General features: G+C 40.4%; 1 protein-coding gene across 1 annotated transcript in view; it reads left to right on the top strand.

The window, feature by feature from the left end:
* The window catches only part of FARSB (phenylalanyl-tRNA synthetase subunit beta), a 57,114-nt gene that overhangs the window by 14,955 nt on the left and 23,593 nt on the right, over positions 1 to 18,566 (top strand). Inside the window, exons 11-16 of the mRNA XM_065411368.1 lie at positions 23 to 84; positions 508 to 715; positions 1,145 to 1,225; positions 5,359 to 5,451; positions 7,156 to 7,273; positions 16,350 to 16,502. Of these exons, the coding sequence (XP_065267440.1) occupies positions 23 to 84; positions 508 to 715; positions 1,145 to 1,225; positions 5,359 to 5,451; positions 7,156 to 7,273; positions 16,350 to 16,502 (715 nt within the window). The remainder of the gene's footprint in view (positions 1 to 22; positions 85 to 507; positions 716 to 1,144; positions 1,226 to 5,358; positions 5,452 to 7,155; positions 7,274 to 16,349; positions 16,503 to 18,566) is intronic.

Here is an 18,566-nt window from a genome sequence, read left to right as displayed (position 1 = left end):
AACCTTTTTTTCCCCCTTGTAGGAACTGGCTTACCGAAGAGAAAAAGTGAAACCTGATTTAATGAACAAGAAAATTGGAATCAGGTATGTTATGCAAACCTATCTTTTATTAATTTAATTGAAATTAATGAGCTGTGGTAAAATACACCGGTTATTGTGATATTTTTATAACTTATATATTGTGTGTTCAGTTGAATTTTAGAATGCACTAAAAACTGGTATGCTAACTTGAGTAATTATATCAGCTACCTAAAGATGCCCTTCAACTAAGTGAGTGATTCTTCATTCCCTCCTATAATTATTGTGTAGTCTTGCTTGCTAGAGAATTGCTGTCATGTTTTATCTCAGAGGTGGCACTGATAGGTGATACATATGTATACAGTTTGAAAATACTTTGAGATTCGTTTGCATGGAAGGCACTGTGCAAATTAAAGGTAGTATCTTATTTAAAAGCTAATCAATGTGATGTAAAAGTCCCCAAATACTGACTCTGTTGTCTTGTTTTAGTGAAACGCCATCAAGTCTTGCAAAGCTGCTGACCAGGATGTGTTTGAAGTCACATGTCACAGGGAATGGGAACAGTATAGAAATTGAAATCCCTCCTACCAGAGCGGACATTATCCATGCATGTGATATCATAGAAGATGCAGCAATAGCTTATGGTTATAACAACATTCAGATGACTATTCCAAAAACATACACCATAGCCAATCAAGTAAGATTGTCCCCATAAATAAATCCTCTATATTGTCAGTAAATGACTAGTGTATGTCGGAAGGGTTTTGAGAAAAACAGAGCCAAAGAATTAAACAATATTTGGACATGCTTTGCTGTGAGGCATTTACCATGGATTGGATACAAAACATATGCCCAACTGATCTGAGTAGAGCCAAGACCAGTGGTGGTTGGTGCTTGGAAAAAAGACAGGGTTTAAGCATGGACCTGATATTAAATCTTTAATTGGGAGATTCATTTTCTCAGTCAGCTGGTTGATGCTTTTTGTTGTTGTTGTTGTTGTTTGTTTTTTAAAGCATGCAAGCAACCTTACTAGCAATATTCTTTGTAATGTAACATGCAGAATTATCCAGGAAAGCATCATAAATATTTTCAGTTTGAAGATGAAAACTGTCTTGTTTTCTTTTAGTTTCCTCTCAATAAGCTCACAGAACTTCTGAGACAGGACTTGGCAGCTGCTGGATTCACTGAAGCACTCACTTTTGCACTGGTACATTTTATTAACTTTGGGATTTTTTGGTTGTATGCTGAAACAATTAGGGAGCCAAATCAGAACATCATAGTCTTACAGTGTCCTGCAGTGTAAATGTTGTGATCTTGTTTTGGGACATGCTTGTTTGCTAATGTTTTGGTATTACAATATAATGTGTGTTGTGTGAGCTTGTGTCCACAGAGGAATTGAATTGCTGACTGGCATATATTTCAAAATATAGAGGTGAAATATGGATGCTGAAGTGGACTGTTTTAAGTTTCACTTAATATGAATAGTACCGAATTAGAAGACTGTCAGACTGTTTCCCAAGAGTGCCAGAGTTTAATAACAAACAAAATGTATTTGGTTACAATTTAATAATGTGGAAACAAAATGAATAGTGATACCCCATACATAACACTGCAGTTCAGAGTTCACAGCCATTCCATTCTGAACCCTTTCTTGGGTATTTTAACTTGTCTGAGAATGCCTGCTTGAGCTGTAATAGTGGTATGCAGAGCCTCAGTCAGCAAATTTTTTTTTTACAGATCTTTTAAAAGCATTTTTAAAAAGTATAAATTATGCATTAATTGTACTCTTATGTCCCCATACAACAGTCTCACTTCCAGCTTCCTGCGCAGATATAGACTGTTATAGTTGTTTATAGTAGTACTCAGACCCTTGCAAGGGATCAGGGTTTCACAGCAGAGAGTTACTTCTTACCACAGTTATGTCCGTAACTGCAGTTAGTGTAGTTTTGAAAACTGGAATTGTGCAGACAATTAGTTGATCATGCAGACTAATAAATGTTTTAAAAAAATATTAAATGTACATGACCATATTTAGTTTAGCAAATCAGATATCAATGCACAGCAACTCTTCAGAATAGATTTTAAAACAATTTTTAGTATGCTAAATAAGTTCTTGGGTGAACATAATGGCAGGTCCCCATGTGCTAATGTGGCCACAGAATTTGTACCAGATTGTGCCTTTGGATTTGAGTAGCTCTAGATGTAGAAAGGATTTTCAGAAATGCATGAGATTTATATAACTAATAGCTCACCCTGTATGTGGTGCAAAAAATACACACACTTGCACACACGCACCCTGAAAGTACACTCATCCTCCTTTCAGAGACTGTTATCTGATTCACAGTTAATATTTGGATAATATTTTCAAAATCATCTAAGTGGCTTATGACACTGACTTTCAATTGGATTTAGGCTCCTACAGCACTTAAGTGTCTTTGAAAATTTTACCCTTTGAAACCAAATACCATAATCCTAATGCAGAGGTGGGCAAACCTTTTGGCCCGAGGGCCACATCTGGGTGGGGAAATTGCATGCAGGGCTGGGGCAGTGGGTTGGGGTGCGGGAGGGAGTGCGGGGTGCAGGAAGGGGCTTAAGGTAAGGGATTGGGACAGAGGAGGGATGCGGGATGTATGAGGGGGCTCAGGTTGGGGGGTAGGGGTGCCGAGTGCAGGAGGGGGCTCAGGGCAGGGGTGCAGGGAGGGGTGTGGATTGTGGGAGGGAGCTCAGGACACAGGGTTGGGGTGCAGAAGGTGTGGCAGGGGGTTGGGGTACAGGAGGGGTGTGGCAGGGGGCTCAGGGCAGGGAGTTGGGGTGCAGGAGGGGTGCGGGCTCCAGGCCGGCGCCGCTTACCTGGAGCGGGTCCGGGGTGGCAGCGGCGCGCACTGGGGCCAGGGCAGGCTCCCTGCCTGCCCGCCCTGGCCCCGCGCCGCCCCCGGAAGCGGCCGGAACCACGTCCCTGGGGTGGGACAGAGAGCTCCACGTGCTGCCCTTGCCTGTGGGTGCCTCCTCCGAAGCTCCCGTTGGCTGCGGTCCCCTGTTCCCGGCCAATGGGAGCTGCAGGGGGTGGTGTCTGTAGGCGAGGGCAGTGCACGGAGCCCTCGCGCCCCCTCCCCCCCCCCCCCACACACACACTGGGGCCGCAGGGACGTCGTGCCAGCCACTTTTGGGAGCGGTGCGGGGCCCGCAGCACCACAGGGGTGGCAATCCCGCGGGCTGGATCCAAAGCCCTGAGGGGCTGGATCCAGCCCGCAGGCCGTAGTTTGCCCACCCCGTCCTAATGTAATGGGATAATGTAAAACTATAAAATTGGCTTCAAACTTCTCTTCAGACTTCTTGTCTCCTGACTTCCAGGAGGTTCAGATGTGATTTTTTTCAACTTTGGCCCATCTAACTAGTCCACAATCCCAGTGGACTATCCAGGATAATAGGTACCAGTTATTTCTCACTATGCCAATATGCAATGTAGTAAGATTATCTGTAGTAGTACAATGATAGGGGCCAGGGCCGGCTCCAGGGTTTTGGCCGCCCCAAGCAGCCAAAAAAAAAAGGCAGCGATCGCGATCTGCGGCGGCAATTTGGCGGGAGGTCCTTTGCTCCGAGGCGGAGTGAGGGACCGTCCGCCGAATACCTGGACGTGCCGCCCCCCTCCGGAGCGGCCGCCCCAAGCACCTGCTTGACAAGCTGGTACCTGGAGCCGGCCCTGATAGGGGCAGTACAATATGTGTTTCTGTGTTCAAAGCTTTCACAGATTTTGTTCATGTATTAATTCAATGAATGTCTCTTCAGTGTTCTCAACATCAAATAACTGGGATGCTCAAAATGCTGAATTTATATGCATCCAAGCAGTACATGTTATCTGATCTTTATGAATTGCAGCATCGTGTCATGCGTGTTGCACATCTGTGTTTCTGCTGTGGCATTGATAACTGAGCTCTGGCACATCACTGCCAGGTTCTTAAAACACAGATATGAAACACACCTATCGTTTCAGTATCATACATGCTGCACCATTCCGCAACCTCATGTTACATTTTGGATGAGATGTCCATTAGTCATTCTCACATGTAATCCATTCTTTGGTTTGAGCCCAAAACGATAGCTTCAAAAGAGTAACATTGAGTTCTGTATGATTTAGCAAGTGTGTAATCAGTCATGTCATAGTCAGCTAACAGTTTAGCTAGACATCTGAAAACACCTGATCATAAAAAATTCCTGCTAAGGCCAGCAATAATTGAAGATCACTTTTTTTTCCATTCAGAAGCCCACTCTTTCCAATAGTGTCAGCTGCTAATTTTGCTCACATTTGATCAATCAGCACCCCTTTTGAAGCACTGCCAACACAAATAGAACACTCGGGAGGATAGCAGAATACTGGCAAATCCTCAATTACAAGCAGTGTTCATGTATCAGTTTCCTAATGCATTAGTTGAGCTATAAATTCTGGAAATCTGGACTGTGAATCTTAGGCCATGTCTACACTAGCATTTATGTCTGCAAAACTTTTATTGCTCAGGGGGTGTGAAAAAACACATCCCGAGCGACATAAGTTTTGTCGGCATAAGCGCTTGTTGGTGGGAGAGTCTCCTGCTGACATAGCTACCGCCGCTTGATGAGCTGGTTTTATTATGTTGACGGAAGAGCTCTCTCCTGTCGACGTAACACGGCTACTGGAGTGTTCTTATAGCAGCACAGCTGTATTGGTACAGCTGTGCTGCTGTAAGCTTGTAAGTGTAGGCATGGCCTTAATGGTAGTTTCTGTCACTCAGTGTGCACAGATGATCAGTGAGCTCAATAGGTCACTTGTACTATTTTAGTAACTAGCTTTTTAAAGATACCTTGAGAGCCTAATGGAGCCATGATAGTTTAACGCTTATCAATGCACAGTAGTACCTTATTCTGCAAGTACTATAGTCCCAGTGGGATTGTTTTCTCTGTTCGAAGGCTCAGTGTAGGACTGATTCCACTGGGACTACTTGCACAGGAAGTTACTATTCAATGGAAATCAGAGTGGAAGAATTTGTCCTCTTATTTTTAAAATAGCTTTTATCATGGGTAATTATCTAACACACTCTTGCCTTTTCCTGTTAATCTAGCATTATTTTAGTTAGTAATTGATGCATAAATAAGCCAGCCCACTTAGATATAAGGCTGAGGCTTCATTCCTCACTTTCTTTTATGCTTACAAGTGAGTATTGCCGATCAGAGGGTCATGTTAAGGGGCAGCAGAGCTATTGCTGATCTTGCATTGTTTGTTCTTGATATCAAGTTCTATCATGGTTCTCTGTATATTTTAACTATTTAACTGTTGTTGGTGTTGTTGTTGTTGTTTTCTCCCCTCAGTGTTCCCAAGAAGATATTGCTGATAAACTTGGTGTGGACATCTCTTCAACGAAAGCAGTACACATAGCTAATCCCAAAACAGCAGAATTTCAGGTGAGTAGTTTAATTTCAGGTCTAATTGTTGCACTACCAGCTTCCCTAAACATCTGAGAGGGTAGTTACCAATCAGCAAGATAACATTACAAAAATCACATTTAAAGCCTGCAATTTGGGAGGGAACTTAAATATCAAAAGGAAAGAAAATACATAAAATGTGGTGGCCACTTTTAATGCAGTTAGAAGTCAATAGAGAGATTATGCACATGTAAAATACAGTTGCTTGCAGTTTCTTCGGAGGGCCCAATTCTATCCCCCTTATACTTAGTTTAAAATATTACTATTTAAATTTAGTGGAATGAGGTACTACCCAATGGGATTAGGGGCGACAAAATTGGGCCCTGTTTTGTTACAGTAATTTCCACCTTTAAATCCTAAATCTCTAAATGTCCATTTGTATCAGCAGAATCTAGAGTAGTTGCAGAATCCAAAATTCAGCAGAGAGATCGAGTTTCACTCAAAATATAGGTTAGTAAAGTCAGGCTTTAAGTGTTTCCATGATTTGTAAATTCCAGTGGAAAGTCTAGTCCCACTGAGCCAATCTGAAAACTGGGGCACTTTATTAAGACGGCATTTGAAGGCAGGGCACAGTAAATGTGGGTGAATTGCATTTGAAAAAACACTAATGTGAGTACGTGATGTTTGTTTCTTTGTGTATCTATCCTAGGTATTTCTGGCTGTCCATTACTGAGGTCTCTTCACATATTTTAAGCATATTACAGTGCAGTATCTTACAATATCACCTGTTCTATTGATAGTCCCAGCAGGCCTATGGATGCCTGTTCAGAAGTCACCTTAGTATTTACCTTCTGTATCAACAGGAATTGTCTTTATACGTTTAAACTTCATATATTTATGCCCTCATCAGTTTAAACTCAATTTTGAAATTTGAATTTAAACACGTATTTTAACTTCCCTGCGTACCTGGCTGCCACCTTGCCAGGTCTCTTGGCTGCTGCTTTTGCACCACTCATCAGTCATCTGGCTGCTGATTTTGAATTTTTAAGGTTGGTTCACAGCTGGCTCACAAATAAATAGCTTTCAGTTGTCCATTATATATCCACTACTGCAAAGCAAAGGAGCTGCTGAGCTCCTAGCCACTAGATCCTCTACTCTGGAGCAAGAATCCCTGGAGCTCACACCACTGACAATGAGAAGTAGAGGAAGCATCCCATCCCTTAGCTGTTCTCTTGCTTAAAAATTCACAAGGACCCTTGCAACATGATGACACGTTGCTTGAAAGTGTAACTGATGATACATGTCACTTTGCATCAGAAATATGTATGAATTGTTTTAGTTCCTTAGAGAATTTCTCAATCTATGTATTTGGAAGCAGCGTTACCTTGTAGTTAGAGCTGGGGACAGGGAATGAGAAGTCCTGGGTTTTTTTCCCTTCCTGTGTCATGGATGTGCTGTACAAACTCAGAAGTGCTCTGTGCCTCGGTTTCCCCTGCAAAATGTGGATATGAATGTTCATGCACATTCATAAGATACTTTGAGATCCTTGGGCAGTAAGTGCATGATATCTACATTTTCAGGTTTAATCATTCTAAAATAGAGAGCGATAAACATCTGAAATTACTGCATTATTTCACCTGGCTATTTTAAAACTAATTCCAAATAAGCAAACCCAGAAAAGATAAGGCACCTAAGCAATCTGCCAGGTTGTTTAACACATGCAATTTCATGTTTGACCTGTAGGTGGCACGCACCAGCCTCTTGCCTGGCCTCCTGAAGACCATTGCTGCTAATAGAAAGATGCCTTTGCCTCTGAAACTTTTTGAAATCTCTGACATTGTTGTAAAAGATTCCACCAAAGGTAAGAGAACCCCATTGAGCACACAAGAGTTTTTAATATCCTCTGTGCAAGGATTCATGATTATCTGAAAGAACCCTTGCCTGCTCTATTTTAAGTTGCTCCGTTTTAAGAGGTGCTACTTTTATAACTGTTTTTCTCTTTCTATGAAAACAGGTCCTACAGTGTTAGTGATTTTAATTTTTATAATGTCCAACCCATTAGCTGTTTTAACCTATGTCCTTCAGGGAATCTCTACTGTACCCAACTTCATGGGCAAGTGCCTCTCAAGAAATGCTTATTTACTTGATAAATAGTAATAGTGGGTAAATCTCTGCTCATCAAAAATATTTCGCTACAGAATTCATTCTCACTTAGCTCATGCTCACAGCACCAGGGTGGAACTCCCTTGCTCCAAAGGCCAGATTTTTAATGGTATTTAGGCAGCATGCAGATAGGTGCCTAACATGCACTGAAATCAATGGGCGTTAGGTTCCTGTGCACTTTTGAAAAGCTCACTAGGCACCTAAATCAAGTGATTCCAAAGTCTTGACTTGTCCCCCATAGAGACTAAGTAGGTCAGAGATCTATAAGAGAAGCTCAACTCATAGCCTTCTTGCCCCAGGGCAGGATCCAGGGCATAGTAAGTTTGCCAGTGAGAATTTGTCACTCATCACTCGACAGCTCAGACCATGCTACAGAAGTTGGGTTTGATGATTGCAATAGTATTTTTAAATCTCTATTGCACATCTCTACCTGGGACAGCCTTTGTTGGTGCTGAGATCCCGGTGGGAGGCGGGGAGATGTCACGTGCTGAACTACCATATCTGAGGCCCAGGTGGACCTGTACTGAGAGCATGAGACATAGGAGAGAATCCTATAGGATAATACCATCAAATCTGCAGAATTATAAGTAACTTTTTTTCCTTTTAGGAGCTTAGTAAAAAGTGATTATCTGACTTGACAGATTTGTATGTTTAAGTACTCTTCATTTTGTGACACCTCCCTCACTCAATAGCTAATGGCTCCTTTACCATTGTAATAGATCTGTAACCTATATTAGATCAATACTGGGCCTGTGCACACCCTCCCCTTGCAAGTGAATTGCTGTTTCTTGGTGAAGACTGGGGCAAGTCCATGTGCAAAAAAAAAAAAAAAATTCTTGGTGTTATAAAATTCCCACACATCTATCAGATCATCTTCTTGAGAGTATGTTCCCATTTTATGCAACGTGCTGAGATAAACATATCTCCTTTAGTATCAAGCTGCAGTCTTAGTTCGGTTATATTTTAAATAGACAAAGCAGACACTTCATGTTTCAAGGATTTTAATGGGATTCTGCCTGGTTGTAGGGGTCTGACTCCAGGATCGGGGCCTAAAACAGCATAATTTTTATTTGGAAAATATATAAAAGTGCAGTAAGGGGGGAAAAAAACTAAACTGTAAAAAAAAAAAAAAAGAGAGAGAGAAAAAAAAACCTAACACATGTTACTGAATCAGTTTTTCTTCACATGGTGGCTTGGTGCGGAAGAGTGTGTATATAGATCTATTTCTCTGCTGGCAAGACCTTGTGTGCTGAGTTGCAACCCTGGAGCAAATTTCTGCCCCTTCATAATGAAAAATGCTGACACTACCTTAAATACAGTAGCAGAAGTGAGTGCTGCTGTGTTATCTGGTTTCAGCTTTTAATGCTGTGCTTAACTTATTTGGTGTCTATGAAACAAAGGTTTACATAAGACGTAAACAAAACAGCAAGTAAATTGCTTTGTTGATGGACTTAATTTGTGGATTACTTTAAAAAAATTGCCAGGAAAAATAAGCAATTTTAGCAAAGCATGCAGACTCTTTATTAAATGCAGACAGTTTGGTGATCCAAGCTCATTACTTGTTGGGCAGGGAGGCTGCCAGCATGCACAAAACATGGTACAGATGGCAGAATAGCTTTAGCATTCTTCATAACTGGTGTAGGGGTTATTTATGTTGGAGGGAAGAGAGCATTCCTTCTGGCTGCATGAAATGTACTAGTTAAATAAATTACTGTTATTTCATGGGTTCTCACTGTAGATTTTTTTTTAAGCTTCCACTTAACAGTGTTATAAAAGCCTACTCTTACAGTGTACTTCAAGTTTAGCAGTAACCATTGCTGTAGACTAAAGATAAGTTCTTTGAGATAAGGGCTTTGTATTCCTATGTAATTTGCACAGTGCCCAGTACAGTTTGAGAATTACCAGAATACAAATAAAAAAATTGTTTTTTGGTATATATATTTTCAGTAAATCTGCTAAATGTCTTTCCCAGATTAATTTTTGGGCCTTAAATCTAAATGTGCCGAAATTCATAGTTTCAAAGGAAAAAAGGAATGAGAAACCAGCAACAGTTCTTTAGACATTAAACAATATGGGGTTGTCCTGTTTTCACATATGGAATGAGATTCCCTGTAGGACGCTTACGTTATCTTTCTGACTAACTTAATTTTACTATTTCATATTTTTGGCATGCAAAATTTCCAAGTAATTTAAAAAGTATGGATCAGAAGAGCACTGACACTCACCGAATGTGAAGTTGTCATTTGTATGTGAATGAATATAGCAGTATAAATGCATTGTTCTTTAATAAAAATATTTTTGCACACATTTCACCTTTACTAAGGTGAACAAAACATGCTTCTTTTCCTCACATATCAGACATAGATTTTGACTTATTAAATTTGGAAAATGCATGCCAGATTTAATAAAAATAAATCCAAATCTGACTCAAAAGTTTCCTTCTCAAAGGATGAGAGAGAGAGAGAATACAGGGTTGGAGTATGTGTCGCACAGGGCTGTGCACCCTCTGTAGAGTTGCATAGAATATTGGCTTGCGGGTTGGTCTTATTGTTAGGTTGGTAAAGTGTTCTCTAGTGCTATTACTGTGTTATTGCAACCTAGAAATCAGGTTAGACCAGTCACAGAAACCTCACATCCTCCCTAACCATGATGAAAATATACATTTTACCCTCTCAAAAAGTTCTCTGACCAATGACCTAGTAGAATTTTGCAAGTATGCAGTAGTCTGCCTCTAACATGGTTGAGAGAAATTGTGAATGCAGTTGAAGTTGTTTCTGTGCATTTTCTTGCAGGCCTTACTGTAATTATATAAAAAATGCAGATTTCTGTGAAATTGATTGATTGTGAGACTAGTGTTTAACTGAGCAGGGGTACTTTTTCAAAATCCCATCTTTTCTAAACCCCTTTAAGTTACTAGGGGGCAGCATGCACCACTGTTCTATCTTTCATTATGTTGTTTTGGCTTGCAGAGTCCTAGCCAGCTGCCCATACTTTAAGTTATTTTAGAGCAGCATCTCCAGGCAGTGCTTTGAAGTCGGTGAAATACATATATAATTTAGGCTGACATATTTGGCAGGCCCACAGAATTGTTTCATGGCATGACACAAGTGCTCTCTTAAATGATTTACAAAGAACTGAGGCATTTCCAACAAACCCCAGCTTTGGCATAAAGTTCCGAATACTTTTTTCCCCGTATCGTGCAGTGAATGCATTTCCTGTGATGTAATGTATTGACTCTCTGAAAGACTGAGCGTTACAGCACTTACAAAACTTGGAAGGGTTGAGTGAACACAAAATATACTCATTAGTTAAGATTTGTAGTGATTTTGAAAATTTGAAGTATTTTTATCATGACCACCTTTTTGTTCGGGATAACGATCTGAGGAAGTCATAAGTTACCTGAGTAATTGTGAAGTAAAATTCAACCTAACTTTTGTTGCTGTGGTTTCTAATAGCACCTACAATATGCTAAGCACTGTACAAAAAGGTATCTCCAAAAAGCTTGCATTCCCAAAGGACATAACAGACCAAGGGAATAGGAAATAGTAAACAAGGTTTTCTTCTTATCAGTTGTTTATATATGGCATATGTATGTACAAATTATCCTACAACCATGATGTTATAGTTACTTATAGGCATCAGGGAGAGGTGGGATACAAATGAAGAAAGTATTGGGTTGGAATGGCAAACCTTGGATACCCAGAGAAGAAATATTAGATGTATCAGGCATTAGATCTGTTTTGTCTAGGTTTGCCATTCCCACATTGGGATTTAACCCTAGTGAAACCACAGTTACTTATTACAAGCTGAAAGTGACAATTCTGGTATTTAAAAGCTTCTTGGATAACAGAGTACCCTTCACTGAAGGCAGTGTCTGCAGAGGCCTGCATGTCTAGCTTGTAGCAGTAGTGACTGGGGCGCAGGTTGAGAGCCACTGTTATAGAGTCTAGCAAACATGGTACTAGATTATCTGCCTTCTGCTTTGTAAATATCTTCTGAAGACATGAATGACTTTTGGTCTGCAAGGATGAGCTTTGATCTTGCCTGTGAGCTTTTACTCCTGTACTTTGTATTCCTCTTTAATGCAGTACATTAGCCACCTAGTAACTGATGGTTTTAAATGCCTTTTTTGTTGTTCACTGGGAGATGGTACAGTAGGTGTAGGTTTGCTATATGCCTGAGTTCTTGCCTTGTCGATATTAACCACTCTGAGTATGTCCAACATGTGGCAGAGTTTCTCTTTTGTTGTGTTTAGGCTTGGTGTAGAATAAGGAAAGAAGTCTCGTGAGATCTGTGGAGTACAGCTCAGATACTCTGCATGCAGATGTGATAGCTACCAGATTTGCTACTTTGTATTAGAAGAAGAATGACACTGAAGAAACAGGTTCAAATAGTGGTTTGATAATTTGTACCAGGATCAAACCAAAATCCAAGGGACCTACTTCGAATTTCCTGAGGATTTATCAGTGATGTTGTCCTCATGAATCACTTAACGTGAGTGAGATGAAATCCACCTGGGTTCTACTCCTATTATTGAGGAGACCGCTGACAAATATTTCCTGAAAAAAACTTAGTCATACCCAAACTGTAGGTATTCCAAGATTTGAATAATTTTTAGCCTTCTTCACTCTACTTGTTCTGTACTATTAAGTACTTGAGCTCAGTAGAGATCTTGGAGCATTCTGAGCTTGGAAACTTTTCCTGAGCCCATCAGGACTCTTGGAGAATAGCTGATTTTTTTTTTTAATTTTATTTTAATTGCTCAACCTCCAGCCGTTAGGGGATTTTTCAAGCTTCCCTTCATCTAAGTGCTTAAGGGGGCCTTGACACAGATGATCTTCACATTCCAAGAGATGAAATAGGATTGTAGGGGACAGCTCCTTCATGCCAGACAGCCCGGGCCTCTGGGGCTGGTAAGATGGTGTTAAAATTAGTCTCCAACTGAATTGTCTCCACTGAGGTAAGGGTAGAAAGGGATGGAAAAGGCTGACAGGCTTCATCTGGGTTCTAGTGTGGAGGCTGCTGCTCCTTGATCCCAACATCTGGTGAAGAGACATGAACTTCTAGTATTCTGTCTAGGCTTGGCAAGCCGGTCAATTGATCACACATTATTTGTCCATGGTCAAGTGTCATCAAGAATGCCCTGTTGTAGGCGGTGGCCTACCTTTTTGATTGTGGTATGGTCATGTCTGTTAGCAAGCCTACAGAAATGTCTTAAATCATTAACTTTGCTATACATTCATGTCACCGGTTGGGGAAAAAGATAAACTGATTGAAAGTTGAGCATCTTGATTGTCCTAGAAGATTCCAGCCAAACACTGTATATGTCTTTATTTGTATACCACGCCATCAATGCAAAGATATAGATGAAGCAGTTGAAGCTGATAAAGAAAAAGAAGATAATGAAAAGCAGGATGCTTGAAGGGTTGGCCTGCTGCCTACCTAGCATAACTGCATTTAAAAATAACTTTTTTCTTTTCTAGTTGCTATGGGTTTCTTCTATTTGTTTAATTTTTCTTTTTTTGTAACTCTTCAGCCTTGAATAACATTGACATTTAAATGCTAATCTAACATTGCTAAAAAAGATAATTATTCTTTCATTTTGTAGAACTTCGTTTCATTGTGTTTTACATTTTTCTGAGTTAAAATAACTCAGTTAAGTAACTAGGTTTTTGTTATTAGACATGAGTATCTACCTTACCCCTCAGGAGACCATAATGTCTTAGTCTTTTCTGTTACTGTTGTCACTGTTCTAATTAGTGTTTTTAAAATATTTGACCATTTTGGACATTATTTGACCAAATTTGCTGAATTGACCAATTATTTTTGGAGCAGTCGAAGGCCCAATCCTAATTCTGTCGGACAGGGGTTCCAAATCTCTTTACGAATGCACCTGGCATTTGAACGGCAGCCATTGTAGAGAGTGGAGCGGGTCAACCCAGTATACAGAAGTATGCACTAATCAAATTTAGAAATGATAAATATGTGAATCACTGCTGCTAGGTCTGCATCAGAGAAAAATGGACAGAGTTGTCTGGTCAGTGGATGGGGCTTAGGGGAATAGAGAATACAGTTCTGCCTACTGCTGCTATTTGGGCATCCAGGTGCAAAAATATTTTACCTATGGTAACCCTACCTGCTCTTCTTCTTCTTTCAGGCTTTGTTTCATATTGAGAACTCTGTCGTCCATGTTTGTTAGAAAACAGGCTCAGATCCTGATGTTCTGTGATTCCTCTGAAGTCTCTAGCGTCTCATGATCTCTCCCATTGGCTACACACAGATGTTGAATGAAAGGCACGAGGGGAAAAGCATGAAATATATTTTGCAGTAAAATGAGTCATCTTCATAAATAACTGTAACTTTAATTTTGGAGGCTTATAAAAACATGGATCAGAACGTATTTTCTCCAAAAGGAGGAGAATTAAGGGAACCCTCTTCTCCCACTTCAAGGGAGAAGAGATGGACTCGGAGGGGAGCAAAACCTAATCGGTAGGCTAAATGTTGGAGGACCCTCTACAGTCTGAAAAAATCCATACATCTTGTGTGGTGCTGTACAAATGATCAGGCTCTGGCTGGTATTTTGTTGGGAGCAAATTCTATTCTAGAAGAAAGGGACTGCCAATGAGGGAGAGTCTACACTACAGCACTACATTGGTGCAGCTGCACCAATGCAGCAGCGCCTCTGTAGCACATCTGGTGAAGATATGCTATGCCAACAGGAGAGAGCTCTCCCATCGGCATAATGATTCCACCTCTGCAAGAGAGTGGATATCATTATCAAGGCAGCTGAAGGTAAGAGAGGAGCTTTGTTGGCGGGAGAGCGTCTCCTGTCCACACAGAGCTGGTGTGGACGTGCTTAGGTCGCTGTAACTTGTGTCACTCAGGGGGGTGTCTTTTTTCACACCCCTGAGGGATGTAAGTTAGGTCAACTTAAGCAATAGTGTAGACCAGCCCACAGAGAGCCCTTCCTGACTTCTGCAAGGCCCACCTTTGTCACAGCCAACCAGCAAGCCCAGGGGTTTCTGCTGAATGCACCATAAGGGGAGAAGTCACTTCTGAGAACTGGGCTATAGATAGGCTTGGGAGGATTAGATTTTCATTAATAAATGCTGGTAAATGTTGATTTCACCAGACACACAGAAATTGACGAAAAAATATTTCTATCGATGATTGATTGAAATTTCAGACAGACAAAGTAAGGAAGATGCAGTGTGAGAAGTTATTTGTTTGATTTAAGGACATTTACTCTGCATATCTCAAAGTTTGAGATTGACAGTTTGTATTTTAATGGTTATAAAGCTTTAACTTTTTGAATCTCAACATCTACTGTCATTAAATGATTATGTCCCCTATATTGTCAATCCCCCCATAATTTCCCATAACTGAAAGTTTTAATTGATGAAGATAAAAAAGCTTAAAACCCATTTTACATAACTGAAAATTGCAATCAATAAAAAATAGGGGAAATGCTTAAAAATAAACATTGATATCTGTTGAAAATATATTTAAAGGAAAAAAAAAAAGTCTACCAAGCCTAAATATAGACAACTTAGCAGGGTGTTGTTATACTAACCAGTACCTTGAATTTCACCATAAGTGAATTGACAGATGGTGAGAACGCATGTATTATCCTTTTCCTCTCAAAAAATTAAAAAGCAGGATTCTGCATTAGTTGAATCTTCTGAGTAACCTTTGACAGGCCCAGGCAGAGTGCACTGCCCTGGTCTAGTCTGGAGAGACACAGGAATATAATGATACTGTAATACACTTGTGTGTCTAAAATGTATCCATGTGACATGAAAATGACAAATTATTCTGGTGAAATGAGTAGTCTAAGCAAAACTAATTTAAAGTAAGGGGGGGAGGCTGCTGTAGTTTTAGTGCTTTGTGTGAACACATGATATATGGTAATTAATTTTGGAAATTACGAAGCTTTTTAAAATATACATTTGAGCTCTTGTGAGGTGTTTGATTTGACAGTCTGAGACTGATATCCATAAAACAGGTGCACCACACGTAACTATAGTGTCTCTGCTCCACCAATATTTCAATCCTGTCCTCAAAGCTGATGTGAAAATACAGTGCACTCTCATCTGATCTTTGGTGGTTCTAGGACTACCAAAGAAGGTATCAATTGTGTGGGTGGCTTCTGTGATGTGGAAACCTGTCTGCTTGGAGTTAGACTTAGACTAAGATCTCTCTTCACACAGAGCCCCAAACATCTATGAGAGTATAACTATCTTTGGCTACTTACAGAAGTGGGCTTGTTTTGTACTGGTAAAAGGCTCTGTCTCCCCGTTTTATAAATAATCTACTTTCACCACCAGCGTTAAATTGTAAATGTTAAAAATAATAGATTCTAAGTATCAGGATCTTGTTGATTCTTTTTGAATATACATATTTTGGTTAATCTGCTTTTTAATTCCTTTAACCTTTTAATAACATGTTGGAAATATACTGAGTTCTGCTGTTTACTTGGCAAGATATTTCTCCTTACCACATTTCTTCTCCTTTTTCATCCTAATAAAGTACAGTATTTAAAATCTATGCAACATGATTTTTTCCAAATGATGGGAGACCTATGAGTTAAAGCGCTAGTGCCTATAATCAACTCTGCAGAGTTTGGGATGGATGTCTGTGAGAGAGGCCATTCTGCATTCTCAATTTCTCCCTGAGGTACAGATATCTCAGTGCACAACTGTAAAAACTGATGCAAAGGGGAAGGATAAACACGTGACAAAACCCAGAAGTACAAATGTTTGTTTCTTCTGCAGATGTAGGTGCAAGGAACCAGAGGAATCTCTGTGCCATTTACTACAACAAGAACCCCGGGTTTGAGGTCATCCATGGGTTGCTGGATAGAGTCATGCAGCTGCTGGCTGTGCCACCAAGCAAAGAGAGTGGATATCTAATCAAGGCAGCTGAAGGTAAGAGAGGAGTAGCGTGGAGAGGGACCTGTAAAGGAATCCTACAATCTCATTACTATGTGGATTTAATTTTATATTGTCATTAACTGTTGGCACTTCTGTACAAGAGTTGTTCTGAATGTGTGTTAGCATGCTGCAAAATACTGTGGGGCAAATGGGACTTTGTATTCTCATTGCCTCTTACACATTAGGGAATGGAATTGGACTTTTTTTCTTCTGGTCTCAGTATTTTTAGCCAGCTTCTGTGGTGGCGATCTTTACATAAGAGAGAATCTTAGTACAGTGGATATTTCTTACATGAGTAAGCTTCATGTGTATAGGAATGTGCTCTTCACAATGAGTTAATCTAGCAATTTAAGGGTTAGATGTCAGTTTATGAATGAGTTTTAATTAACACCAGGTATCTGCTACTTTCCTATTGCTAGACGTGCCTGGAAACAGACGAAAGATGACTTGTTACTCCTAAATATTGTAGCCTGAAACTTTACCTACTTACGGTGTAGCTAGAGCTGCTGCACAAGAGTGCTGTCTTCTAGACTAATGAACCTGCTGCTGTATTAGTAATATTTCTATAACAGGCCTCATGGTTCTTTATGCCAGGTTAGTTACATATAGGGGATGGGACATGAAATCCTTATTTACTCTTTATTCTTTGTGTATGTGTGTGTGTGCGCACGCGCAAGGGGGGGAGGTGTGCTGGCCCACCAGCAGAAGTGGCTGGGCTGTAGCCCCTTTAAAGAAATATTGCTGGAGACCCTCTCTAGGGGAGGGCTGTCCATCCACAGCCCCCTAGCTTCTACTCCAGCACCTGACCTCCCACTTCTGTGCTGCCCTTTGGCCGTGCATTTCCTGCAGGAACTGTACTGGCCAAGGCTCCTGAAGAGTCTTTAGTTGCCCTCAGTTAAGTGCACAGTTGCAAGTCTCCATCTGTTATGAAATAGAAACCTCTAAAGTCAGATATTACTCCTAGATCCATGTTCCTCAGTTGCTTGGCTCTGGTGCATGCATTGGAAGGGTTTTTCAAAGCTTCCAGAAAGTTTCCAGTTCAGGAAGAAATTATGAATTGTATGGAGAATTCTGTGTCAATTTCTAACTACTATAACCATCTCTCCCCCTCCCTCGTCTTCTACCTTGTCTTCCATGTGTTAGAGGAGGCGCTGTACACTCAGTGCCTAGCTGTCTACTCATTCTGATTCCACCCAGTTACCAGAATCCTCCAACCTTACAACCCCTTTTATTTATTTATTTTGTCTTTCTTTTAACACTAAGGAGCAGTTTAATTCCTATACAGAGAATCCTTGGTTGACAAAATTAGAGAATGTACCTCAGCCCCCCAAACCTTTCATAAATATATCTTTAAGGAGAACTTTACTCAAAACTTTCTCCTTGATCGGTACCATCAAACTTGCAAAACTCTGATGTGGGAGAGAGGGTTTAATTAAATAGGTGAGCAAAGATTCATCCTGTACATCTGCACCGAAGCAATTCATAAACCATCTTGAACTTGCAACAAGGCTGTCTCAATGCCGAAAATTTGAGAATTTTTTTTTTTAATGAAAGAGGTCATATCCCAAAGATAGCACTGTATAGCTCAGGGAAAGTGGGGATTGCAGCATTCCCGGGGCAATGTTGCTTTTGGGACTGGTATCCCATATTCAGCCCTTGTTCCAACATACTTTTATTAGCTGGAAACATGTTTGCTATCTAAATGACTTTCTGGTCTAGGAAAAGGCCTAGAATAGACTGAGATCTCTGCCTGTTGTATATTCTTTCCCACAAGAATTGGACTCTACTTGTTCCTCAATTTCTTGCCTAGGAAATTTACAGTGGAACTTTAGATCAGAAATTTGTTACTTGAGGATGATGGTGACTTATCTCCACTCCCACCTCTCTTTTCTGGTTTGTTGCATGAGTGTTTTTTTGTTTTTGTTTGTGGGAGGTTTAAAGGGGCCCAGGGACCAAAAAAATCCTGGTAGTTCTTGAGATTAGTCCTGAAGCAAGGGCTAGCTGTCTTCCAAAAAAAAAAAAAAAAAAAAAAAAACCAGGAATCTGTACAAAAGAACA

The sequence above is a fragment of the Emys orbicularis genome, chromosome 9 (genome assembly GCF_028017835.1).
Source record: "Emys orbicularis isolate rEmyOrb1 chromosome 9, rEmyOrb1.hap1, whole genome shotgun sequence".
NCBI lineage: Eukaryota > Metazoa > Chordata > Testudines > Emydidae > Emys > Emys orbicularis.
The sequence above is the reverse complement of the archived record's forward strand: the minus strand, read 5'-3'. Positions and strand labels throughout refer to the sequence as shown.